Source organism: Falco naumanni, chromosome 11 (assembly GCF_017639655.2).
Source record: "Falco naumanni isolate bFalNau1 chromosome 11, bFalNau1.pat, whole genome shotgun sequence".
Taxonomy (NCBI): domain Eukaryota; kingdom Metazoa; phylum Chordata; class Aves; order Falconiformes; family Falconidae; genus Falco; species Falco naumanni.
Window position 1 is genome coordinate 24,503,406 of NC_054064.1, and position 27,911 is coordinate 24,531,316.

At 41.2% G+C, this 27,911-nt stretch overlaps 1 protein-coding gene across 3 annotated transcripts; it reads left to right on the top strand.

Annotated features, from left to right (window-relative positions):
- The first annotated feature begins 113 nt into the window (after positions 1–113).
- Positions 114–27,587, top strand: AKR1A1 (aldo-keto reductase family 1 member A1). 3 transcript variants are annotated; one of them, XM_040610410.1, is made up of 9 exons: positions 114–261; positions 7,968–8,063; positions 14,239–14,358; positions 16,068–16,219; positions 18,923–19,118; positions 19,750–19,949; positions 20,985–21,057; positions 21,961–22,047; positions 25,528–27,587. In XM_040610410.1, the coding sequence occupies exons 2-9, from the start codon at positions 7,974–7,976 to the stop codon at positions 25,591–25,593; spliced, it is 984 nt and encodes a 327-aa protein (XP_040466344.1). In that variant the 5' UTR covers positions 114–261; positions 7,968–7,973; the 3' UTR covers positions 25,594–27,587. The 3 variants fall into 3 exon arrangements, with proteins under 3 accessions (XP_040466344.1, XP_040466343.1, XP_040466341.1); XM_040610409.1 differs by lacking the exon at positions 114–261 and adding an exon at positions 3,866–3,888; XM_040610407.1 differs by lacking the exon at positions 114–261 and adding an exon at positions 4,075–4,201.
- Positions 27,588–27,911: the final 324 nt, after the last annotated feature.

Here is a 27,911-nt window from a genome sequence, read left to right on the forward strand (position 1 = left end):
ACCCGCCCCGCTCTCGCGAGGAGACGCCGCTGCGGAGCGGGGGCCGCCGCTGCCAGGGCAGCATGACTTGGCAGATTTGCACCCATCCCTGGCGGCTTGCTCGATAGTGGGGCTTGCACCGCCTTATCTAAACGGAGACACTGCCCCGGACTGTTGAAAGCAGCAAAAGAATTTAAAGAAGTGGAGATAATTTTCTGGAGAGTGGCCTGGGAGGTGCCGTGGAAATATCCTGTGTAACGGCTGTAAACAGTTAATGGGAAGGTAATTCAGATGGGTTCCTGCAAGAAGAAATTACTTTTTTTAATGCCTTAATAGAACCGAGCTATAATTATTAAAAGTCATCAGGGAGGCAGCAGGTGCACAACGTTTTGAGGGAGAGTAAGAGGTGACTGGCATGTCATTTAGGTGGACTTGGCCGTTGGGTTCAATAAAATCAGCCCTATTAACAAAGCCATATGTATTCAGTGTTACATAGGTGTGGGGTCAAATCTTTATCCTCAGTTTCCATTACCAACTGCCTCCTCAGCCTGATACTACTTCCCAATGATTCTTCTCCATCAATGGGAGGACTAATCCAAGTCATGCAAGGCAGCAAAAGAGCTGAAAATTAAGTCTAACCTCTGAGCTTGGTGTGTAGGATACAAACCTGGAATTCTGATACTATCATTGACTTTAGGGAGTTTCGCATTATTTCCAGAGTGAAGCTACTCTGAGGGCCATTTAGCATCACTGAATCCTCACAAGCATTGTGTTTGCATCCAAGACTGAATTGATGTGGTACTTTTTGAGGACCAAACCCTGAATTTAAATATAAAAGCTTTATTGGATAATGACTACTAAAGGTCATTAAGGACATGTCAATGACAAAACTGCTTGCTTTAGTCAAAAGGGATAAACATGTTTACCAACTGATTTTGACTTGCCTGTTTTGCAGTTTAGAGTTGTGTTTCTTATACCTGTTAAAACTTGATTATAAATTGTAATGAGGAGAAAACCACAAAAGGATTAACAAATTTTAAGTGTTTATCTTCTACCACACTGTGTGTTGTTGCTGGGTGACCATACCCATGTGGTGATTCACCCAAGAGATGACTGTTTTTTGTACCAGATGATATTACTCCTTAAGTAATAAAAGCAAATAACATGCATATGTGTACTCAGGAAAAAAATCTGTTCTCACCTTAATGCAAATAATTTATCTGCTGTTGCTTCTATTGTTACTGTATGCGTAATCTTTTACAGAAAGAGGTTGTTACCTTCTTAACAGCAATGTAATTGCTACAAATGTAGACAACTGAGGTCTATAAACTGAGACACATATATACCTACCTATCAACTCAGGCCATGAACCTATGAATGGATTAACCCCTGAAAAGTCAGGCAGTAGTCTTCCTGCAACTCCGGCATGTTTACCAACCAGTAATGACTTTCTTATGGTTTGTCTCCTTTAATGCTTGTTATGCTCATTTCTCATACTTTCAGATGCATAATATATCCATTTTGCATAGCTGCCACAGTGTGGTTTGTTCCGGGTTTGTGCCTGAAGCATTGCATTTCCATTCATATTTCCATGGCCTCATTATTGTTATTAGTTTCTGAGCTAGTCCTTCCAAACATTAGTTTCTGAAGGTTTTGGAGTGATAAAGTGTCATGGCCACTCCTCATTCAGTGAGCTGATGGGTTTCTGTGGCCTTTCTCAGTCTTTAGATGTAAGATGCTACTTAGATTAAAAAAAAAAAAAAAAAATTATCTAAGAGAGAAATGGCATGTCTACCCAAGCAGGTGCTGGAAGGACAGAATTCTTTCCACACCTTGCTTCTCCATGCTCTGTTCTTCAAACAGTGGATTAACTGTGGTGCAGTGTTCTGCTGAACCAGCTCCCAGACAGGATGGGCTTGTGCCTGATTAGCATAGAGCACCAGGAACCCAAGTGTAGGCCTCTGCACCCATCCATACAGATACGACCACAATAAGTATGTTATGTGTTAACAAAGAAGATCTGGCTGGCCCTGCAATGCCAGAGCACTGAAACTACCAAAAGATTTCCAAACTGGTAACCATGCCTGATTTTACATGTATCATTTTGATAATAACAAAACTCCCACTGTGTGTAAAAACAAAGGTAAAAAATGGGTCCTGTTTTGGAACACTATTGCACATTTGGGTTTCCACACATTTTCTTGGAAGAGAATTTGGAGATTTTATGTAAGTGGGTCCAGGACTTCTACGATAAAGTGAACTCAGTTGGAACAGTAGTGTGAACTGGGTTTGAGCAATGCTGGGCATGCCCCTTGAGCATATACATATCAGTTCTACAGCAGAGATGATCCATCCACCCAGCACATTTGGACATCACCATGCATGTTCTGTAGAGCTGATTTCTTGCGCTGTGCAGAAAGCCTGCTGAATCCTGAACATACTGAACTTCCTGTATACGTGTGGTACCATCGGGGGTGCAGTAAGAGTAAAATCCTGGCCATATGGGGACATTTTAATATAATATATGTAAAAAGTAAACTCGAAAGTCAACTACTGTCATGTTCATAAGCCATGGGGCATTTACACACAGGCAGCTGGTGCACAATAGTTTTGATGAAAACAATTACATACCATTAAATATACAATGCACATATTTGCTTTCCTTGTTTTGCTCAAGTGAAGACTATATTTCTAGGTCAAAATCTCTTGCATTACCTCTTCCTTCTCTGCATATTTTTTTTTAATTAACAAACTTTATTACTGTATGTTTTGATAATCACCACCTTTTGATGACAAAATGTTTTAGTCTTCCTTACCTTTTTTCTTTTGGGCTATATTACATAATCAGAGGCTGAAGTTCGTTAAAGTTTCCACATGTGATATTCAAATAACTCAAGTGTCTTTTTAGTGCATTCAGACTCTGGATTTTCAAATGGATTTGTGATTGACAGTGTCTCCATCAAAATAAATCAGACCCAGCAGTGATTCCTTCCCCTTTATTTGTTCCTTTTCTCAGTTTTTTATTTCCTGTTACTTTTAATTGTCTTATCCTTGCACTCTCTTTCTACTTTCCTGTATTTTGTCAAAACAGGCTGCACAACAGAAAAATCTGGTCACGTGCATGCCCAAGAGATTCATTAACCTTTGAACCTTTAAGACTCTTCCGCAGTTCAAGTCTGAACAGCAAAGAAAGAATCTGCAACAGAATTACCCTTCTAGAAATAAGTCTCTCCAAAGCCCTGTTCTATATATATAATGCCTTATTTCTGATCTAATTTTACTATTTTCAAATTCTGAAAGTTTATAAATTACTTATAAAAATGGAAGCTTGGAGTAAAAGTCAAACCTGGTGTGTTTCATTGTGTCTAAGATTAGGTGCTGTCTTCTTTCAGTTACAGGGCCAGAGTCTGCTGCTGTTAGAGGTTTTATCTTTGAGTCTCTGACAACAGCAGCAAGATTGTACCTACCCAGAAGTAAGCACTCCGCTAAAGTCAGCCCGCTTTAATCTTACCTTCAATCTTGCACAAACAAGGAAACACATTCTTGTGCACCTGCAACAAAAGGAGCCTCAGCCTTCTCGGGGAGTGCCCCTGCTTTCTCTTCACGCACCTTTTAGCACAACTGCTGCAGTGTACATGAGTGTAACTGGCCTTGCACTTTCCCTGGATTCCTGTTATTTAGGGCTGCAAAAAAACCCGGTGGAATTTCTCTCTTCCCACCAATAAAAACTGCTCCAAGAGGCCAAGACAAATAGCAGATAGGGAGACATAGGTAAACGCGTACACTTCACGTAATCTTTATCCGTTCCGTTAGTTTTGTAGCTTCCCCCCGTGGCGCAGGCACTGGGCTGCGAGCGGGCGCGCCTGGCCTACCTGCGTTTCCCGATGGGAACAGAACCCAGAGCAAAAGGTACGCGGGGCACGGCCGGTACCGGGGGCACAGCCGCCCCGCACGGCGCTGGGGCCGCGCTGCAGCCCAGGGGGCGCAGCCCGCAGCAGCCCCACCGCACAGCCGTACCGCGGCCGCCGGCCCAGCCCCGCGGGGGTGCTCGCTGCTGCGGTTCCGCTGGGTTTGTCTCGGGAGGCGCCGCCCCACACGTCTCAGCCAGGTCACGGCTGCTCAGCACGGCTAGGCGACCGCCGCCGAGCCCCGGGCGGCCGGAAGCGGAAGCGCTGGCCGAAGGCAGGCGGCGTGCGGGCGGTGCGGGCCGGGCGCGGTGCGGGTGAGTGTGGCGGGGGGCTCCGTATCTCCGCCCGCCGCGGGGAGGACCCTGCCTGGGCCGCCCGATAAGGGGGAGGTGGGCGCGCTGTTGCGCTGTGGGGTGCCTTTGGGGAGACAAAATGTGGAGGGTTAGCTCCCATTTGCAGGGTAGTACAAGATTCAACAGCAGGGACGTCTGTATTTTCGATATTTGCATACTATGCGAATTAATTTAACGCATATTTATGTGTGCTTGGCAGATGAGGGGCTCCTTGCTTTGGATTAAAAACTAGTTGTAACTGTGGGCTGATGTGCAGGTGCAGTTTATGCTTCTCTGGTTACTAACGCATATTCTCCTGGCCAGACTGCTTACCCTACATTTGAATTACTCTGCGTTTTAGCTCTTTTATATGAATGTGGCAATAGGTGGGTATTGTTAAGCCAAACCTACATCGTACTTGTCCAGAATTAGTTCATTTCTGTGTTTATTTTTGTCTTTGTCCTCCTAAAAAAAAGGCTTCTAGCTTTTTAGCGAACCCAATAATGGTAGCTAGTAGATACTGTAGTTCTCTTATATCTCCCTTTTAGGGGAAGAATTTGAGAGGGAAGTGTTGGTGTATTTTCTTCCAGTGTTTCTTAATTCTGGCATGTTTTTGTTCTCCTAGAGTTTGTACTTTTGCTCTCTGCAACTTTAATATGCAAGTGTTACACGAAGCATAGAAGGTTCTTAGAAAATGTGCTGATGCTAGTTATTGGTTAAACATGTACCTTGTCTTTTGAGCTGTACTGTTGTATTTAAAACGATTGTGTAACATAGTTGTGTAAAGCATACAGTTGCTCACTTATTTGTGTTATAGGCCAATGTGAATCAAAAGCCCTTAAGTCTTTAGTTGTATTGCATGATGTAAGAAGATGCCTTTATTTGGGCTACTAAATGCAGGTTAAAAGCACCCACTTGCCTGTAACCGGCTACAAAATCGCTATGCAAACTTGGAATAGAAAACTGTTAGCATTGTCATTTTGCTTTCTTTGACTCCTGTACCCCAAAAAATAGACTTAAACCCACAGTTTGGCTCACCAGTGATTACTTTCAGCACCAATACCTGGACTTAATACATCACAGAGCAAATCCAGAGCTGTTAGTTTGTGTTTAACTGCTGTTTTGCACCGAGAGGTGCTGGTCCATTACAATCCTGATAACAAAGACACTTAGGCTCTCTAAATTATAATACCAAATGCTATTTGTTAGAAGTAATCCTATAAAGAAAGGGGATAATGTTGATAATCTTACATCCCTTCAGCTGGTGGGACCCTGAGTCATGCAACACTGAACAGCCCTCCTGTTCAACAGCTGATTCATGTGCATCATGCTGTGTAGACCCAGTCCAGAAAAGGGGTTACCCTGTTTTGGTCACTTGAGCTATTAGGGATTCTTTTACAAGAAAACAACCCTATTCATCATTTCTACTGTCAGACAGAAAGGGTGTTCACATGAGAACTTACTGGTTTTTCTGATGGAGGCAAGGACACATGTAGGTGGTGTAATTGTAGGTACCAAGTGTGAGCTACCTGCAGACTCCCCTGTTACAACTAGCTGCTGAGCTTATCCTGCAGCCATGGGCTGTGACCCTGACAACACAGGCCTGAAGGCCATGCTGTACACAAAACACAGCACAAGACAAGCCTGCACTTACTCAGATTGACTATGTGGATCACCAACTCCTTGGTGTACAATGACCTTCAGGTCAGGATTGCTCCAGCTACTCTATTAGGTCTCTCTGTACAGCAAGTATGCTGTTTGGTGTCTGCTGTAAATCTACAAAAATATGGCTTGAGAAGATAAGCAAGAAATTAAAAATATAAACTTTCTGTGTGAATACATCTATCAGCTGGGACTTCATTATCTGATGAAAATGGTAACATGGAAAGGACAGAGCTGTTCTGGGATAGTGTGCTGTGTGAATGCTCTGCTTTGAAAACATCCATTCCTCCTACATAGTCAGCCATTCAGTCAACACTGCATGCTTCCACCCTTAGTTTTTTTGGTTTTTTTTTTTTAAACAAATAACATTAATGAGTTTGGACACAGCTGAACTTGGGAAGTAACTTCCTCAGCTTCTGCTGAAATCAGCTAGCCAGCTTTGGGGCTCATCCTGAGTGCAGTTTCTGAGATAGATTGTGAGGATGTTGGAACACACTAGAAAACCTTCCTTTTTGATAAAAATCTGCTACTGTGAGGAGGTTGCTGTTTGCAGCAGCTATAAAGCCAGCAACAGGTAGTGGAAGATCCTGCTGGACTTCTGTTGAATTTCACAGGGAAAATGCTCAGATATCACAGTGCTAAAGCATGAGAGGGAAGCACAGGCTCAAAGTGACAATTGACTTTACATAATGTTTTTTCATTCTCCCTTTAGTAATGGAAGAACACTACTGTGAATTTATGCAAAATCAGGTGTATGACATGTTCTATAATAGCAATGCTAGCTGTTGCATTTTGTTTGCACTTGAAATGCATCTTATGCAAGAGTTGAGCTCTTAGTTTTGAATTTCTATCAGAGTCCACATGCAGTTTTTGACAGCATGGGAACAAGGAATCTTTCAGCTCTTTAAAAGGTAGGTGTCCCTTTTTGAATGAGCAGGGAGACAGAAAAGAGCAGGAAGACGAAGTTATTTTGGGATTCAAAACACACAAATACGTAAGGACCTACTGCATGCATCACTTTGCACACAGCTGTTTCTAGTTCTATGTCAGAGTGATAAAAAATTATATACATACCACTTTTACTTGATCTGTGTACTGAGGTGTTATTTCCTAGTGTCCACCTTTGAAGGTGCCTCAATTTTGTCCTCTGCTAGAACTGACCTCACATCAGAGAGGGGTTTTTTTAGTGTTTGGAAAAAAAAAATAAAAGTAGCCTTCTAATTGGGTAGCATTTGCCTGTTGCAGGCAATATATGAATTACAACAATTCATAAACAGTTTTGCTTGTTGCACAGGAAGCCAAAATGTTTCTGATTTTCTTCACAGTGCCAGACAGCCTTGATAATGAGCTGTGGTTCAGCTCTGAGTTGGTGAAAATTGGGATTCAAGGGTGACAGAGCATGTATCTAGCATAAAAAGATGGGATGGATCTTCCAGCAGTGGTCTTTGCAGTATTATGTTTTTATTTTTTGGGTTTTTTTCTGAGCTATGCCTTCATAAATGCTTTTACCATTCACTCCTAATCAAAACCCTGCCTGTATCAGGTCTTCAAACTTTAACCTGCACCAGCTGTTTCTGACAAAGTGTGTTTATCCCCAGCTGCAGCAGTAATTAGAGCTTGGTTCCTGAGCTAGCTGGTAAAAGAGAAAAACTTAGTGTAGCAGTCCTATGCAATTACTGTACACTGAGGGAGGACAAACATCTCTTACTCCCTTCTGCCTCATCAATGCATACTGCTGATTGAAAAGAAAACACCACAATGTTTTCACTTGAGCTTCTCTTTTAATAATATGTTATTGCAGGATGCTTCTTTTTGTACTTGCTAACTCTGAGAAATCTTAAACCTGTGCATTGTAAAGGAGAAAAGAGAATTAGAAGGAAGAGGAGAAAATGGGCTTCTTTTCTAGTGTCTCCAGGGTAGCTATTAATCTCTTATACGGGTAAAAACTGTAAAGAGCCTACCTCATCTTTATTCTAGCATGACGAGGACCTCTGTGATCTTACATACTTGGTTTTGCATAGAAAAGGTAAATTGTTGCAACTTACTGAATTGCTGCAAAACTCGCTTTGTTCTTGTTCTTCTTTAGGCAAAAATGTCTGCAGCATGCAACTTCATTGCACTCCACACTGGGCAGAAGATGCCTCTCATAGGACTGGGAACTTGGAAAAGTGACCGTGGCCAAGTAAGCAAAGAACAAAATAATATTGTGCTCTCAGCTAGTGTTTGTGTTTTGTGCACTTTTTTTGAAGAAGCTGGATCTGAGGCCTGGATTCTTCACTTGCGTGATTTTAGTCTTACATCCATTGAAGTCAGTGGAATGTATGTATGTATTTCCATGACTAAGACTTTAAGGCACAAAAGCAGCACCAGCAGATCCCTTAATACTTGTTAACCCAGGCCTCAGGCAGTGGTGCCCTGGGAGATGGAGCTAGAAAGAGACCAATGAGGAGGGTGAGACAGGGAGAATGCTGTACCTATGTTATGGTGCCTGACTCTTCCACTAGTAAATCCTCAGGCTCCCAGTTTGACCAGACATCCCTCTGGATTGGGGTGATGACTCAGCTGAAAGCATTATTTTGGCAGGCAAGAGCTCTAGTTGTTCTTGTAATAAGTCCTGTTCCAGCAGTCAGCAAGAAAACAAAGAACCTGCTTGGGTCATTCTGCTTTTAAACTAAGAAGACTAATGTGTCATTAGACATTCACTGTGCTTCTAAATGCAATGAGTTGGCAAACACCACACTGGGAGATGATTCTGTGTGTTACTAGAAACCGTCTGTGGGAATGTTTGCATGCTATGGACTGCTTGCTTAGTATAATACTTCTCCCCCTTGTCTGTCTTTTCTGTTTTATTTATTTAAAAGAAAAATTCTTGGGGGAAGAGATTGCACATACTTGCTGTGAAAGGCAATGTCCATCACTTGGTGGAATTCTTAGTTGCTATTGTTGTTTATAATGCCTTTTGCATTATGTGTACCTTTGCATGTCTGCGCAGTAAATGTTGCGTCTCTTGCCACTACACTTGTGTTAGCTTCATGATGATTTTTGGAGGATGTCAGATGGCGTTGTGCCCAAGACTGAGAGGGAAAGTTAAAACCTGTCTCAAGATGTTGTGCTATTCTCCTGTGCAGAGGAATATGTGGGAAACAAGCTATAAAAATGAAATCTATTCAGAACCATTTTATTGTTGGTCTTCCTGTCCAAACAGCTGTCGGGACAGTGGATCTGTTGGGAATAGGAGCTGTGCTAATGTGGAACCTGAGTTGGTGAGAGAGCTCAGTCAACCTCGTAAATGAGGACAAGGGTGGATGTTCAGCTCTGTCACTTCAAACATCAGCTGATAGCTGAGTTAAGCTTATTGGCATGCAGGGACTTAATGGATGAATTTCTGCACACCCAAAACAGTTAAATGTACATTATCTAAAACAAATGCCTGAAATTAAGCAAAATAGGAATGCATTATTTTGTGCACTGACTGTTCTGAGGAAAGTGTGGTCTTATAAAAGAACCAGGAAAAATCCTGCTTCTGCATAGTTTAAACCTAATTCAGATGGATTTTGGCATAGTCAGCAGCACTTCTAGCAGCTGAACCCCACATGGGATGCAGCCATCTTCTCTGGGATCCCATGGAAGTCATTGGGCATCACTTCTTTGGAATACCTACTGTCTTCAAAGACTTATTCCTGGAATATACTGAAGAAAAAACCTAGAAACTGCAGTGAAAATGGCCAGAGTTACAGAAGTTGCTGATACTTCTATGGAATACAAAAATTCCTGTTTATGGCTTGAAAATTCAGAAGCATAGCAGCAATTTGGCAGAGTGTCCAAATGATTTAGCCTTTAAAGGACATGATGTCATTCAGGGAGAGTAACTGTAATTATGAATTAAAGACTAAGGGCCAAAAACCTAGAGGAGCAGAAGAATTATCATTGCTTATATTTAATCTAGCTGTTTCCCACGTAGAGGCTATTTATTGAACGCTCTTTTGTGCAAGGGCTGCATTAGAAGCAAGAGTGGATGGCTTTTAAATTATTTCAGGTGAATATTTTGTAGATTGTAATTATTTTCCTCGCTGAGCTGCTTTACAGTCTTGACTTAACTCTTGAGTAATTTCTTTATTATTGCTGTTACTATTCCTGATGCTAAATGAGTCTTGACTTTGTAGGCAGATCTTGGCAGTCGAATGCGAAGGCGTCATTGCAGCCCTAGTTTTCTAGACAGTAGGAATTGAGGAGGGGAATTATTGGAAGACTGTAGGGTTTAGATGCTATAAAATAATTGGATGTTGTCTGTCTTAAGTGATCAAATGCTAGAAGAGAAATTTGGTTTGCACGTTACCATAGGAACATGGTGGTGGGCTATTGAACAGAAGGGAACACAGTACAGAAGCTTATGAACTGGCAACATGAAACGAGTTCAAAGAGAAGTCCATTCAGACAAGAACATCAAGAATATTAGTAGCATGATTTTTTAATACTGGAGTTTGATTATCTGTAATCCTTTAATGCTTTGTTCTCTTCTTTCAAGTGGTCCATGCTTTCAACCTGGAGGATTGATCCCCACCTGATGAGCAGTCTGACCTGCTGTGGCAGAGGCTGATTCTGTGGGGAAGAGAGACATGGGGCTTAGGAAAGTTGTATTTCTGTGTGAAACTTCAAGAAAGCTGAAGAGGAAATGCATACCTCAGAAAACCAGTCAGACTGGGTGTCTTGTGACAGAATTGCAGCTATGGAGGAGACTTCTTGGTTCCTGGAAAAGTTTGTTAGGCAATATAGGGAATCCTGGTTACGTGCACAAAAATTTACTATGCTGGTATATGCGAAGGGACTTGAATTCAACATCTGATGGACAGGAGGCAAAACTTCTATTTAAGGAACATCAGCTCTTAAATTGGCATTAATTATGTGGTGGTCCGAGTTCCTTTTCAGCCAGTTTTTGTACAGTATGTACAAACTGTGATAGAGCAACATTTATGGTCTGGTCATATTGCATCAAGAGTATCATGTGGACTGATGATTTGTTGGTTTTTTTCCCCCTACTTCCTGTCAGCAAACGTACTTGGACTGCTAGAATGTGACAACTTTGCAGGAAGCAGGGGAGGCTGTTGGAGCCTTTTCTTTCCAAGTATTGTTGACTGGAACTGTTAGAGTGAGAAGCCTCTTCATAATGACACGAGGCTGTGCAGAAGAGGCTCCCTAGTCACATTATATTTCCAAGCAACACAGAGTTCAAGAGGGTTTTTTAGTTTTTCACCTTGTGATGGACAATTTGAAGAACTAGAAATCTAGTAATGGATATTGTAATGAATTGGGACTTACAGATTCTGCTTCTGAATCTGCTACTGACTGTTAGCAATATTGTGTTCCTCCATCTTCAAAAACAAAAGAGGGTGGGTAGGAAGGCCAGGTCCCTTGCTGGGATGTATAAACAGGAGTGTAGGTCCTAGGACTTTGCTATACAATGAAGGAGAGTAAGGCTTCAGTTGCAATATTGTGTCTGTTTTGGTGCAAACCACTTCAAGAAAAGCATGAACCAGCTGAGGAGACAGCAGCAACAGTGATGCAGGGTTTAGGGAAGGTGAGTTGCCATGAAAAATGGAAGCGCTTACAGGTACATGGTCAAGAGAGGTTTGAGAAGAGGTATGCTGCTGCTTTCCAAATGTGCAAAAAGCCCTCATAAAGGGGAAGGGAGCTATGGATTTCATGTCTGTGAGGACATCACCAAGGTGGCATCAGGGCCATCTTGGTTAGGCATCTAAAAGGCTTTGAACATAAAGATACCTAAGCATTGGAATAGACTGCCTGTCACTTACAAGAATGGTTTTGGCAAATGTGTGTTGGAGTGGTTTAGGCTTAGTTGGCCCTGCTGTGGGGTATGAAGATAGACTACATGATGTCTCAAGATCCTTTCAGACCTACTTTCTACAGTTACATGATGCTAGGTTGGGGAGTCACACTTAAGCTGTGTGACTCAACTTGCCTAATGCAAACCTGAACTCTAAAGGCTCCTTCCATAGCAGTATTGATAGGCTAAACTAAAGAACATATAGAAAGTTTGACGGCTCCTTCGGCTATTGTAACACATCCATATGCATATGAATCTCCAACTGCTTTTGTTGTCTTCCTCTCTTCCTCTCTCTCTCTCTCTCTCTCTCTTTTTTTTTTGTCCTCTGCCCCCCAGGAAATACATGTACCTGACTGAATATAATCTCAAAAATACAAAACTTTCTGTTAAAACAAAGTACTCTTTTTAAATTTACATATTAATTCTTTTCCCCTCCAGAAATGCTTTTTTTGCACATTATCTCGTGATCCTTTGCCTTTTGAGTGGAACAGGAACTCTCAGTTCACATCGGAATGTCTGAGTGAGCTGAGAGTAGTTTACACAGATACAGATTTTGCCCAAATCCAAACCTTATTTAAATGACCAGTTACAGTTTTTCAGTGCTAGAAATTTACCAAAACGCATTGATATGGAAATACAGCCTCCTGTGTTTGGAGTGCCTTATCCCTAGTTTTCTGCAAGTGGTGCCTACTTTCATTTTATGGCAAATTTTGTGCCTGTGTGCATTAAAATAAATTATTATCCTGATAGAGGAAATGGAGGATTAGTACAGACAAAGAACACTGCTTTTTTCCTCTCATTTCTGCTTCAGCTCCACAACTCTTCACCTTTTTGGAGGGTGGATATTGAGTCTTAAAAGCTTTTAATATGTCTCAAGTAATTTCAAAATTACCATGACCTTGACTTTGTAGTGACCTTCTGTGGAATGTCTTTGTCAAGGTGAAACAAGGACTGTAAATACCATCCTGCTAGAGAAAGGAAGAGCTTACTTCAGTGCTGTAATGTAAGTGCTTTGTGATTCTGGTTAAGGAAAACTGGTCTACATTCTGGTTTTCCTGTCAAAATGCCAAAGAATGCAGTCAGAATATCCTGTGTCTGCCTTTACTCTGCAGTTCTTGACAAGAAAAACAAATCAAATCCACTAGTAGAAGAGAGAGCTTTTCTACATTTGATTTCCCCCTTGTCTTTCTGTAGTATCTGAAAGCAGAACTGTATATGTCTTTAATTGTTGTTAATTAATGTCAGCTTTAAAATGGAAAATGCTAGTACTTTGCTTAAGTTGAAAGAAATCAAACTCTCCCTAGCTTTTGTGGACACGTTTTTAAATCTCTTGATGAGAGATGTAATCTCTATAAATACATTAGGACCCTATTGCATCAAGCCTTACACACAGAGTAATTGACTATCTCCCACCGTCTTGAGGGACAAGTCAGTGAAGAGTAATGTATAGAAATCCCTGTAAAGGTAAGCTGTACTTTTACTGTAGCACTTCACATGGGTAGATGTAACAGAGAACGTGTGCTTACTGTCCATTGGAAGTTAAATGAAATAGATCTTACTTAATGCACATCAGCCTAACAGCAGATGATGACTACATTGGAATCTGTAGTAATACTTGGTTCTTGCACAATCTGTTATTAAAAATCTTTATTCAAAATCTATTTATGAATCCTCGAAAAGATGCCATTCTGTGTTTCCATCTTCGGTTTCTAGTTTTGCTGAGGCCCACATGTGGAAATGTTTTGCGCTTGTGCTTCACTGGAGCTTTCAAAAGGAGAACCAGATTCAAAGTATCATGCCTTGGTTCTCAACCATTCTGATGCACATGGAGCAAGGGATGTATTGCTGTTGGCAACACCTTCCATGTCAGCAGTGTGGAAAGCAAAATGCCAAGTTGTGAGCATCATCAGGAGATTCCCTGCAGCCCATGGGTCAATATTCAGCAGTATAGTGACTTTCATTGTCGTGCAATCAGTGGGAATGAGGCGTGAAGGAAAAATGTGCCATAAACCAGCATTATCTTGGAAATTAAGTGTGAGCAATTGAACGAAACTCAAGCTCTGGCAATTCTGGAGTTAGAAACCAGGCTCTTCCTGTACTGGGAGAGAAGTATCTTCCAGGTTTGACTGACAGTGATTTGTTTGTAATTACTGAAAGTTTGTCTTCCTAAGCTAGGATTTATTTGAAAACTGTTTCTTAAAGCTCATTTTATATTTAAGAAGGGTAACAACTGTAGTTAAGAATGAATCCCTGTTCTGTCTAGTGAGTTCTTGCATGCTTGACCTGTGTGCACAGTCTGTTTTCTTGTTACTCTTGGAGCATCTGCTAGCAATTAGGTCTTCACTCCTAGAGGCTGTGCCACAGAGGACCATATCCTGCTCTGAGTCTCGTGACCTTACATAGCTCTGTACTTTGTGGGTATTCCTCACTAGGTCCCTAACATTTTAAATATTTTTTTCCCCAGTGATAGGTCCCTTTTCACTGATGGCATTGGGTAATCTGCTTTTGGTTACAGGTGAAAGAAGCAGTGAAATACGCCCTAAGTGTGGGTTATCGCCACATAGATTGCGCAGCAGCTTACAGCAATGAAGGGGAGATCGGTGAGGCTTTCCAGGAATGCTTTGGGCCCAACAAGGTAAAAACACAAGAATCACCCAGCTGGCTGTGTGTTGTATCAAAATGTACAACTGTGACCTGAAAGTAGACTGCAAAGTTAACATTTCTGGCTTTTCCTATGGCATGAAAGAGGGCTGTCTCTCCTCATGTATCCATACTGGCTGTCGGGAGGAGAAAAGATTGTCAGGATTATTTGCACGGAAGCTACAGAAAATGCTGCGCGCTTTTTTTTTTTTTGTTTTTTTTTTGTTTTTTTAATTTCTCTGCCTAACCTTTCCTCTTGCAAAGTATCCGATCTGGGTGTTCAAAAATTGGAGGTTCCCAGAATCAGTGGTTAAAATTTAAAATATTTGCCATGATTTATATGAAGAGTTACTCTAGTTTGCCAGTCTAGAATAGCGTGCAATGGTGGGTAGCCACAGCAACTTCAGTGACTGTGGGTTTTTTGGTTATAGATACAATATGAGTGAGTAAATACATACCTGTTTTCCTTTTTTCTTTTTTTTTTTTAAACCGTGATTACGTTTGAAGGCTTGGTAAGTGTGACTCAAGGACCTGCACCTGAGAATCCATGGCCTAAATATCATGTAATGTGACAGGCACTCTTATGGATGACCCGAGGTGGAATCTTAAATTCATCCCCTTGCTCTTGTTGGCCCAAGGGGCCGGAAGGATTACCTGTACATCCTCAGAGCCCATGGAAAGAAAGTTCTTACTTTCCTGCTGCTCTTGCCTTGGCTTTGGGGCAATCTCTTGGTTATGTGATTAGCTTGAGAGAGGCTGTTTTCAGCTTGCCCCAGGGATTCCTTCCTACGAGATATGGTCACTAATAGAGGGAAGCATAGGACTCTTATTCAGTTCATGTCAGCTAGCTAACTTCAAAGTAGAACTTTTAAAACACCTTTCTCTTTGAACACAACAGCCATATATGAAACACAAAAATAACAGAATGATTGGAGGAGAGAAACTGAGGAATTAATCATTCCAGCTTCTGTAAAATGCAGACTTGAGTGCAATCTGGTCACTTGTAAGACAGTGAGAAGTGCCCTCTGATGGTGTTCTGTGCTTCAGTTTGCCAAGTATGATCTCCCTTTTGCATTTTATGCTTTCTAGTTAACCGACTTTCTGTTTAATTTCTGGGTCTTACTCTTCCAATACAGGGTACAGGGCACTCAGTTCCTAGTGCATTCTTTCCAGAACCTAGAAACTCAAGTGCAGAGGTTTGGGGAAACTTCTTCTGTTTGTTTTCCCACGCTCTTTCCATGAGAAGCATTCTTGGTTTATAACATGTGATGAATGTAGTAAGTTAGCTGGTTGCGCCTAGATTATGTGAACTGTTAAACAGAAAATACAAAATTTACATATGAATAAACGAAGTAATCTTTCTTTTGGCCACATCACACGTAGGAGTGGCTTTAACCCTTGCATTGGAAAATTTGGAAAAGCTTGTGTGCATGAAGAGGATTGGTTTGTTTTTCAGAACTTCTAATAAATTACTAAGTATTTGGTGTATTTTAGGACTTTCCAGTGTGTGTACTTCTCTTGCTTTTCTCCATCCGGTATATTTTTTAAAGGTTTACATTTTAGGTTCAATGTGTTAACCTTTTTTATTAAAAAAAAAACCCCAAACTTAAATTGTTCTCTTTGTTTTAAGGCTAGTTGGGAAATTGCTGCAATTCTCTTTCTGAACTTGTTCCAGTAAATTATGCTCTCCTCCCTTTCTGAAAGGTTGTTAAAAGGGAGGACCTGTTTGTAACATCAAAGCTGTGGAATACTAAGCACCACCCAGAAGATGTAGAGCCAGCAGTAAGGAAAACACTTGGAGATTTGAAACTGGATTACCTGGACCTGTACCTCATGCACTGGCCTCATGCCTTTGAGTAAGTTCTACATGGAAAGGGCACAGAACGCAGAGACCACAGTTTTACATAAGCGGCTGGTGTTATATCCTGAGGACCTTCTTGCTGAGCTGTGAATATTTTCCTGTGTATACTGCCTGCAAGATGTTTTTCAGTGTGGCTAATATAGTGTAGTCCTATGGACTGTCATATAGACGCTCTTTTCTACCCATAGCCTGTACACTTGGTCATATTTGGTCCATTCATTCATAGAAACAATTGTTCAAATTTAATTCTTCTTTGAATTTCAGTTGGGTGGGAATTTGTTTAGTTAGATTTGTAGCATGTCTGTAAACACACAGTAGAAGAGACAAAACTGTTTTTGTGTAGAAGTATTGTAAGTAGAAAAGGGATAATTGTTCTCATTATTTAGCAGCGATGAGGCTGGAAATGTAAGTATTAAGTCTTCATTTAAAATCTTTAAGCAATTGCTTAATTTTTTTTAATAGTGAGCACATCTAGGTAATGGGATTAGGATCACTAAACTTCTGACAGTTTGGCATGGGTGCCAGAGTTAGGTAACTGAAAGTAGCCTAACTGGGAAAAAGTAATGAAGCTTTATGGCACCAGTTTCCATATTGAAGCTTGCTATCTTATACTAGCAGAAAATTTGGCTTGCTGTGAGGTAAAATCTTTGTTGCGTTTAAAATGTATTAGAAGTTTAAAAGAGTCTATTGTCTTCCTCTAGGGACTGGGGAAGTGTGGCAGCTATTCTTGCTTGTGCCATTGACCAATATGGTAACCTTGAGGAAATACTGAAACTGCTTTGTGCCTAGTTTTACTTATCTGTAAAATGAGAATTAAGTGCTTTGTAAAGAAGACAAACACATTTCACAATGGTTTTCAACTGTACTGGAGTGGTTGAGCACAGTCAGTATCATGGTGGCACCTGTATAAGGCAGAAATGAAAATGACTTATGACACTTTAGTTGGAGTAATTCTACAATTTGAGGAAATACATACTGAGAAAGTTTCCAGTTAAGTGCTAAATGCGCTTGTCCTACAACCCCATTAGAAGCAGAGTTCTTTGCTTTATTTTCTTGTAGATGTGGAAGCAGTCGTTCCGCCCCCCTCCCATCCCTACAATCAGTGAAAAGGCAGGTGGGGAATAAATCTCCTGACCAGATGTTTGCATGGAGACTTCACTCAACAGGGGAAACCCTGTTAGTTTAAGGAGCTTCTGTCTGTTCGGCTAATCTGAGAATGTTTTTTTTTCCCCTTTTAGTCATATGAACTGAATTTCACAAAGCATACAACACTAACAGTAAGAGGACAGATGCTCAAAGCATAAACGTATTCCTCAGCATAACAGAATGAGGAAGTGTTTTCAACTAGAGCTGGTTTGGAGGAAGCACTGTTAAAAATTCCCCCTGTTGTGAAACAGGTTTGTTTTCCAGTTGATTGAAAAAAACCCGTTAAACATTGCTTTAATAACACATAACACATAATGATGTATATTGAGATATTACTAATATTTGAATTTGCCTGATGTTGTGGAAACTATTGACAAAACTGACATTCTAATAAAGCAGTTTCATGTTTTCTCATTGGAAACTGTTCACTCTCCAGTTTTGCATTAGCTCTACTTCAATGGTTTTCATGCATGGTTATCTATAATGCCTGTTATATTGGGAAACTGAGCAAACATGTTACTTACACAGAAATTAAAATAGACTTCTGGATGAAAATCACAGTGCCTTTAGGTCTTGAAAATTAATCTTACTTGGTATACCACTCAACATAGGAGGCTGCTTTTCTGAGTTGGGAGCTCATAAAGCTTTCAGTTACTTTTGATTCTAGATTTATCAATGACATGAATAAGAACCATCTCCCCTTGTCCCCAGCTGCTGCCATCTCTCACACTGGTCACTGCTTAGCTAGAGCAATGTAAGGCAGTCCCTGAGACCTGAGCTTGCAGAGTCCTGCAGTGGTTACGAAGCTGCACTCTTCCAGTGGAATTGCTTGTACCCCTCCAAGCATGGACTGCTCAGACACCAGTCATAGCCCTTTGGCAGTGTGGTAGTGTCACCTGGCATAACCACGTTCTTTGTGTGTGTTTTGGGGTTCTTTTTAAACTCTGTTTTTTAATGGGTTGGTATGACAAACTGGAAACACACCCAACCTATCAGCAGCACGTTCATGTTAAGACTTCTGTGAGAATCTGTGCTTGTATTGAGTACTGACACGGTTACAGAATTCAGAGGGAGCGGGAAGGCCAGCGTACTTTGAGTACAGTCTCTCCTAGACAGCTCTTAAATCAAGATCCCTTTGGTAGCAGCTCCAGACAGGCTATGAAGAATATCAGTCCTCTCTCAAAAACAAATTGGAAAACCAAAGCTGCCCTCTGAGTTTCTGCTCTCTAAATCAGCTGTTTTGCTAGGATCCAAGTTGGCAGAAAGCTGCTGCTGTGTATACAGCGGCTTATCAGTTCTGTGTAGTCATACCGTATAGGTAAGTAGTTCAAAGTGCTGTATAACAAGTTTACATAGGAAAGACTGTATGTGAAATAATTTCTTATAGGTTAAGTCAGCAAAATGGAATTCAACAGAAAAATTCTGTTTGTATTCTATCCTGCAAACTACGTATAAGCTTTTAAGAATACTTTGAGAAAGGTTTATTTTACTGAACTAACATAATATAAATAATGTGGTATATGTACTTACATTTTTACCTTCGATGCTGTAGACGAGGGGACAATCTCTTCCCAAAGAATCCTGATAACACAATGCGTTATGATTACACTGATTACAAGGATACCTGGAAGGCTATGGAGAAGCTGGTAGAAAAAGGTCTTGTGAAAGCCATTGGGCTGTCAAACTTCAACAGTCGTCAGATTGATGACATACTAAGTGTGGCTACTGTCAAACCAGCTGTGCTGCAGGTAAGATGAATAAAGGAGAGGATGAATACCTTGCCTGTTTGTCCACAAGACTGAAGAATTTGCAAACCAATGCTATGTGTTTAGCACAAAGGGTGCAGCTTTTTATGTACAGGGAAAAATACGGCCAGGTCTGCAGGCATAGGGACATAGAAGCAGTCTCTGCAGGCAGATCAGTTTGTTGGGGAGGAGGCCTGTAGCCATTTTTTGTGGCCATTTATACCTGCTTAGTTGAACAGGTCTGTAGAAGAGTTCATCTTCCCTGTGAGGAACAGTTTAGTCTATAAGAAAGAACGGTTGTGAGGGAGTAACTTGAATCCTCTCTGTAGAGAGCTTCCTTGGTCGTTGGATGATCTGTTTGGTACATAGGGAAAATCCAACACTCTAAACTTCGGCAATCTGTTCTCCTTTTCCTGTAAACTTAACCTACCAGACACTTTTTCTTTCTCCTGGTGGTAAATTATCCTCTTAAGGTTAATTTACTTAACTTAAACCTTATCCTTATAAGGTTTTCCAGAATCTGGAATGGCCTCCTGTGTTGTGTTTGGTTCTGCTGTGCTTTTGGCTTCCTGTTTGTTTAGAGTTTTGTGTTGATACCTGTTCTCCAGCCACTCATTGTGGGTCATTTTAATAGGTAGAATGTCATCCTTACCTAGCTCAGAACGAGCTGATAGCTCACTGCCAGAAACGAGGACTGGTTGTCACTGCCTACAGTCCCCTTGGTTCTCCAGATCGCATGTGGAAACACCCAGATGAGCCTGTGCTTTTAGAAGAACCTGGGATCAAAAAACTGGCAGAAAAATACAGCAAGTCACCCGCCCAGATCATCCTCAGGTACAGAATGACTGTGAGAGAGGGTGGCATTTGGGGCTCAACCTTAAATAAAGCAAAACACGCAAGCTAGAAGGAATCTACTTAAAGTGCATGTTTTTCTGCAATGGTAGGGAGTTAGAATCACAGGGAGTGCCAAAAGCAAACCCCATTTTGTGCTTGTTTTACAGAGTTGGTAGAGTTGGTCCTGCTTTAGAACAGGTGGACGGACTAGAACAGAGGGGTCCGTTCAGGGCCTGGATGCATGCCTGGGACAGTTCACTACCTTTTCTGCTGTGAAACAGCAGCAGGACAATTAAGGCAGCAGTGTGCCACATCTGAGCGCCACTTACTTGAATTGGCATGTGGCCAGTTCCTTGCAGCCTTGAATGCTTGCTGTGGCATTCAGGTGGGCTCCTGGGAAGTGGGGCTGAGGAAGGGACTTCCTCCTTTGCACTGAAGAACTGTTTGCTGGGGTTTTTTTCGTACAGCAAAAGCCAGCTATTGGATACTGGGAAACAAGATGATTGAGTGGTATCCAGAATGAGACCAGCACCCTGTAAAGTAAAACTGGATTTCTGTCCTCATTTTTTGTTTAGCTTTGTATCTGTCAATATCACTGACACATTCTTGGGCAGCAGCAGGTTACCCTGCCAGCTGAGCCTGTTCAAGATTTTGTGCTCAAGCCACTAGAGAGGCACTTGAGGGATCTGGGTTTTCTTTTAGTTTCTCAGTGATTGTCATGTTAGAACTTGCATAAAATGCTTAAGTAAATTCTTCTGTTTCTTGGGTTTCTAGCTTAAAGCACCTGAGACTTGCTTGCTTGTTCAAAGGCACGAACATCTTGCTCTCATTGATTAGTCTAGTGGCTACTGTCTTGCTTGAGCTTGGACATGCTAGGTCCTAACACAATACGGTGCTGGGTCAACCCTCTTTTGGGTATTTTTATTTCACATAGAAACATAAGTGGCATCTCTGTTGCCACAAATTATTACTCAGCCGAAATAAATATCGTGGTTCGTGGGCTGCACAAACAGAAAATCCCTCTTCTCTTGACAGATGGCAAGTGCAGCGTAAAGTGGTTGCCATTCCCAAGAGTGTCACTCCGGCTCGCATTCAGCAGAATCTCCAGGTAAGTTTAAATGGAGGAAAGAAGTTTCAGCAATGCCCTTTCATGTGAGTAATGTACTTCCAGGGCAGCAGGCTGAGGCACTTGGTTCATACTTGTTCGTCAGGGTATGCACACACTTGGGAGGGTAGAAATTTCTGGAAAATGTTATGTTTTAAGCAACTAAGTGTGTGAGTGTACATCTGTGCACATGCATAGTCTTGTTACCAAAAGGTAAAGAACGTACTTTGTAGAAGTCTAAATGAAAAGTCTTTGCTGAAATTCATCTGATACATGATTTTATGGAACAAGGGAATCTTCTAATTATGTTCAGTGTTTCTTCTTTATGAATAATAGTTGCTTTAGCCTGCAAGTGAGGGCTGGTGAATATTTCTGCAGCAAACTGCCATTCTAATGACGCTGAATTAATAAGGGTGGTTCACTTCTGCTCTGAGGTAGAGACAGTTCTCTTTAGAAATTATTTGAAAACTCTGGTTTGAAGTAGTCTTGAAGGGAGGTCTCTGAATTACCTCCTGCGATCTTTTTTCAGCCCTTAATCATACAGGTTGGCTGGTTACGTACTTGTTTTTAAGTTAGGAGTTGTTTCTCTGTTACTCCTGTTAAACCAAATGCTGCCATCTAGTATACTGATAGAAATCTTAAGAAATTCCAGTAATCTCTGCAGTTATTCAAGGTTTGGACATACGTGGGAACAGAATATTGATTGAATAGGCAGCACTTACTTGGAGGAACAGTCCCACTGCTTTTTGTCTTTGTGGAAGAGTGCTATGCAGTATGAGCACCTCAGACTTTAAACCTTTGTTTTGGTGTTTTTTATAAAATGGGTTTCATTGCAACTTCATAACCGGAAGCCAAACTAATGGTAACCTATGGTTATTTAATAAAGCCTCTTGTTTTTGTTCTCAGGTGTTTGATTTCAGCCTCACAGAAGAGGAGATGAGCCACATTGGAAGTCTGAATAAAAACTGGCGTTACATTGTGCCAATGATTACGGTAAATTTCTCATGTTTCTAATAGTTTTCATTATGTGCATGTGGCCACATCTTTGGGTTTTTGCAGTTTTCTTTCTTGTACTGCCCTCATCAGAACTACTTACTTGCAAGAACACTACGTGGCATTCCTCTAGAAGTACTCCTTTTTCCAACTATTCTTATCTAATTTATGGTATAAACTTAAGATCAGTGAAGACTCAGGATGCTGTTAGTTCTCCACTTCCATCCTGGAAGTTGCATACAGGAATCTGTCCCCTCCACTGGATGTCCCTCCTTTCTGAGTCTGTTGAAATGACCTTCCTGCAATGTAGGGAGTTTGGGTTAGGTTGTTGTATTTTTCTTCCCAAATCCATTAGCTGCAGCATCTTTTAGTATCAGTAGTTTACTCTGCCACATGAAACCTCATCTCATGTACCAGCAGATGCGATTCTGTTATTAGAGAAGCTAATGCCTTGTAAATGTTGAAGTCATCCTCTTAGTCTTTCTTTTCTTATATTAAAGGAACTGACATGTTCCTTTCCCTTCACTGAAAAAAAAAAAAAGTCAGTGCCTTGTCTTCTGTCTTCATAGTGTTCCTCATTTCCTACTGTCCTGCTTCTGACAGGAAGCTGACAGAGAGCTGTTGTCAGCCCCTGGTGCAACACCAACCAACATGTGGCAACAGTGCTACAACAAGTGTGAAGTGATTTATCCCTTCTCTGTCATACAGTACACTGCATAGATACAGTAGGTGTCTGCAAATTCGGAAGCTGTCAAGCATACCCTTGCCTCTTCAGAGTTTGTCTGCCTGTAAATTATTCTTCAATAGTCAGTGGCTACTGGCTATAGTTTTTTTTCTTTGGGGAAAGCATTTCTCCAGGATTTGTTATTGAGGGTTTTTTGACTACTTGAGAGTGTGTCAGTGACTAGTCTGAGTAAGGAAACAGAAGTTGTGAATGTGTGGTGGTGAATGGCTGTCTCATATCAAGGGTAGATACTTGTTCCAGCTTTCACTGTTTGTTCTGTTGGGGCTTAGGAGATCTTCAAAGCCACCATGCTTTTAACTTTATGGTCGCTTCAGAATGCGTGCATAAATATAAACGCCCGCATCGTTGCAACCAAAATTATCCTTGTGTTTATGGATCACGAGTCTGTACACCGAAGTGCAAGCTTAGCTGCTGAATTGTGTGAATGTGGTAGTGACAAGCACACCTGCTGCTGACAGTATGTTTCTTTCAAGTGTTTTGCTACTCATGCTGCAAACAAAGTCGTTTTATTAATGAAACTGCAAAATACATTAGAATATAGCCCGGCTTGGATGAGCTGAGGATAATTGATGTGCTTTTGTTACTTGGGAGACCTGATCAGATTACAGTGATTCACAAAGGAGAGATGAAATACAGTTCAAAGTGCTAGCCCATCCAACTAGAAAAAGGGTGAATGTGATGCAGCTGGGCTTCAAAGATACTGCCATATTGTCAGATAGAGACAGGAAGAAGCATGATGGGAATTAAAATGCGACTCTGTAGCTGTAAGATCTCTAGTGGAACCTGTTGTCTCCTGCCCATCCCTTCTGGGCTTATTGGAAAGAATTTTCATCAACTGTGAATTAAAATTCCTGTCTAACCTTTCATGCCTATCTCCTCTATGAATCTAACTTACAGTGTCTAGATTTCAAAGTGTGATATGGCAGTGGTATCAGAGCTCCTATCATAACTGATGAGACCATTTCCCCTTGCCTTATTTTACTGATATGTCACCACAAGTTCTTACAGTTGTGCCACTCTTCTCCACATTGTATTTTGTAAAGCCTGAGGAGAGGCTATTACATTGTCTACATACAATTTAGGTTGCTTTATGTGTTAACAGTTCATTGTCTGAATAGAGGTTGGAAACTGCCTTGCACCAGCCTGAAATCCAAACTTTTGGAAACATGTAATTGACCAGGGAATATACTTAAGTGAAACTTGAATGACTAGCAAGCCAGGAGAGGAAGGTGATGGTGTTGTACACATGATGATCTGTCTATTTTTGATAGTTAGCTACCATTGACTTGCAGTGTGTTCACTGCTGATTTTACCTCCCCCACTTTCCTCAGATTCCTGGGGTAGACTGGAATCAGTTGTGTGAGACATTGCTTCTGGCAGCTGCTGTCTTGGCATGCTGTGAACAAGAATGCTTACCTGAAGAGCTGTTTTGTGTAGTGAAGTATGCAGAGGGAAGAAACTGGGGGGGAAAATGAGGAATATAAATTTTAGAAACACAAGGAAGTTGTTGGCTCTCGAGAATATGAGGAAACCTGAAAATACAATGATACTTTTGTCCACAGTTTAAGAATTGCCTTCAGTTAAGGGCTTTATTTCAGCTTTAATCTGAGCATCAGTCAAATGTTAAACCTTAACATCTTCGTTTTCTGCTCTGTGGTGCCCTCAAGTGACTGATTTTGCACTTCAGTAGTCACTGTAAACAATTCGTTACTGGGGATTCCAGTTGTTGCTTTGAAATGCAGGTTTTATACTGGAAGCTAAGAGGGACTTGCTGGTGGACACTTGGTTTGAAAGTCCCTGTGGGTTCCTTCTGCCCCTGTAACATTTTGAGTGATCTTTAAACGTCATTTATGCATATAAAAATCATTTATTTATCTTAACACAACTTCTGTTTAGTCATTAGTGGCCTAAATTAGGTTTTAGCTGAATTGTGCTCGTCTGTCACCCAGGGAGGTATGTATGTCTTTACCAATGCTGCACCTGAACTTCCCCAGACATTACTGGTGAGGAATGAGGTTTTATCTCGGCTCCTCAGAAGCTGAGGGTGTTGCAGTGGACTTAATGCAACTAGAAGTGTAACTTGTGCATCTGAATGCTTAGAGGTGGGATGTAGGCACTGAGATTTCTGCATGGCTGCGTCTGTTTTCGTGCCAGCCTGATCCTCTGTTTCCTTATCTGTGAATAGTGGTTTCAGTATTCCCATTGTATGGCTGGAGAAGCTTGTCTTCTGTGGAAATGTTAAACAAAAAGTGCTATGAAGGAGTTCAGTGACACTGTTAAGCTTCAGTAGATGACCCTGAACAAGTTCTTCGATGTATTTCATCTTATCCATCTGTAAAATCGGCAGCCCAGCAACTCTCTATCATGGAAACATGGGCAAAAAGCTTCAACTCCAGTGAAGTGTTTTGAAGTGTGTGTGTTACACCACTTACTCAACAGCTACAAGGCAAAAGGCTTTTAACTATTCTTAATCTAATTCTTCACGTCTCAGCAGCTTGAAAGACTCTAGCTCTAGGCTATAGAATTCTATCTCCTTTTTAAATTAGTTTTTAAATTTGTCTTTCAAGAAGACTAAGAGGACTCTGGAGTAGAGGGAACAGCTCTTGCTTAAGCTGAAGAAGATACTCCCTGATGTTTGGAATGTGAAGGTTTAGAAATCTAAACCATGCAGAATTTGAAATGGAGAGTAAGAAACAGATTTTTATCTTCCTGACTTGAGTCTGTTTACTTTGCAGGTGAATGGAAAACTAGTAGCAAGAGATGCTGGACACCCCCATTACCCTTTCAATGATCCCTATTAACTACTAGAAAATAAGGTGTTAGAGTAACATGCTCCTCTGCATGCCCTTCCACAAAATAATTGTTGCCACAATCTGTCAAAAACCCTGTCCAAATAAAACCTTCCTTCCTGAGTAGGTTTGCTTACAATGTACTGCTTCTAATTGACCTCCTTTCTGGAGATACTGTAGCTTCCATGTCAAAGTTTGTGGATTTATTACAATGACTGCAAGCTTGCTCCTGGAAGCATCAAATATTTTGGAGATTAGATAAAAAGGTGGGGAATCTAAATCAAGTTCCAAACATGTCATTATCAAGCTAGGGCTATATTTTGGGTTTACTGCCTGTGAAACAGTTTTGAAAGCTTCAGTTATTACCATGAAGGAAAAAAAAAAAAAAAAAGGTGAAGGCATGAAAACATTTTAAGACTAAACAACTGCTCAGCCATCAACTTTGATACATCAGAATTGATATTTTTTATACAGGAACAAAGTGAAAAGTGCTACAGTTGCACTATGTCCATTCATTAAAACCCAAGTAACCAGCCTTGCCCAGTGCTTTTTATCCACCTCAGAGTACTTGCGAGACTTAGAATTCTCTATTTTCTTTTAATTTGTCTGTAGATTTGAGGAGAATAAATGCGCATAACCTGGAGCAGGCCTTCAGGCAAATCCTTTCTGTTGCTTGTCACATGGATAGGTTTCAGCTCTGACAATAGCTCTGATTGTCCTAACACAAAAGCTTGGAGAACTTTTTAGCAAGTCTTGTAAAAAAAAATCCTGTTTTTCCTGTAAAGTTGCCTGGTGTCTCTTTACCAAAGATGACCAGTTTGAGTTCTGGAAGGTCACAAAATTAGTTCCTGACTATGCAGTAAGAGCAAAGGCCTGTCAGAGGGCCCCTACCACGTAACGTTCTGTTTTTGACTGCTGCCTGGGTTGATGCTTGGGAGAGCTGGTCCTGTCTCCTCTTCTACCACTGACCTGCTGGTAAAACTGGGCAAGCAATTTACCTTTCCTGTGCCTCTGTCTTCCCACTTGCCATGTCTGTTTGTTACTCCCTGGCAGGGACAAATTTACTGAACGCTGATATGCTGTTGAGAGGACTGGAACTCTAGCTGTTTTATTTTGTTTCAGTCTCATAATGAATTGTCTAAGCCCTCCAAGTACAAAGGGCATCAGGCGTTGGTACCTACTGGTGCTCTGATGGTGATACCTTCTGTGGCCTTAGCAAAGTTAACACTTTATTTTGATTTTCTCTACCTGTAAAATAGGTTTAATGCGCAAATGCCTTGCTGCGGACAGGGTGGCAAGGCAGAGTTTCTAAAAGCCTCTCAGAGTTAAAACAAAGGAACTCTTTCAGATCTGTGGATGCCATTCAGAGACGGTCATAGGCATGATTCCTTGTTTGCTGCTGGATAAAGAAAGCTTAACTGACTGTTAAGTGAGATAAAGAACACTTATTTTTCCTGTAGCAATAACAAACATAGAATTAGAAGAATAATCCTCTGTATTCAAATAGTGCAAAAATTGAAGAATTGAATTCTTTTCGTTTTGATAACCTCGTTTACAGTAGGTCTATGGCAAAACTATGTTCATCTCAAGCATGGTGCCTCCTCAAGTATTTCCTGCCCTGGGCCTCACAGCATGCAGCTGAACTGGAACAAACCTGTTTATTGCTCTTTGTAATCCTTATGTAAAATTTAAAGAACTTCTGTTCCTCAGGAGAGTGTTTCCTAATTCCTGCTGAATGCACCTCAGTGGAGAAAGCCATTACAGCTCAGTTAGGATTCTTTTACTAGAGTGGACCTTTCCTTCTAAGGGAAATTAAATCCCTGTTGGTTTCAAATCAAGCACGGGTGACTTTGAATACAGTTCTTACTGCAAATCAGTAGGGAAGCAATTTTACTTTGAAGGTGCTATGTAGAATTGTAACAGCAGTCATCCTGCCAAGGAAAGTGGCTTTGTTGCATGTATTTCCACTTGCACGTTTGCATGTCTTAAATAAATACTGTACTCTGTGTATGACTTTTGAGACTTTTTCATCACACACACACCCCCTCCCCGCTTGCAAATGTCAGGGCCCTAATTAACTTTTTTTCTAGTTACTTCTCTGATCAGGAGTAAGTGGGCAGAGGGAACTCCCAAGAAAAGGAGATTAATCCTCTGTCTCCATTAAACCTGCAATTCCCGGCAGTGTGACTGCATGGGGTAATGTGGTGCAGTTGAAGCTGGTGAGCTTTTATCTTGAAATACCCCGGGGAAAATGCGCCCCCCGGGCCACCCCCAGCTGCTCTGCTGTCACGGCTGCAGCAGCCATGGCTGCCTTGTCTGGGCCTTGCATG

Bases quoted from the DNA above. Each gene is read 5' to 3' on its own strand.
- AKR1A1 (XM_040610410.1), top strand. From the start codon at position 7,974: ATGTCTGCAGCATGCAACTTCATTGCACTCCACACTGGGCAGAAGATG. The intron at 19,950-20,984 runs GTACAGAATGAC...TTCTCTTGACAG, and splicing joins CCCGCCCAGATCATCCTCAG to ATGGCAAGTGCAGCGTAAAG. The intron at 22,048-25,527 runs GTAAATTTCTCA...TTTACTTTGCAG, and splicing joins ACATTGTGCCAATGATTACG to GTGAATGGAAAACTAGTAGC.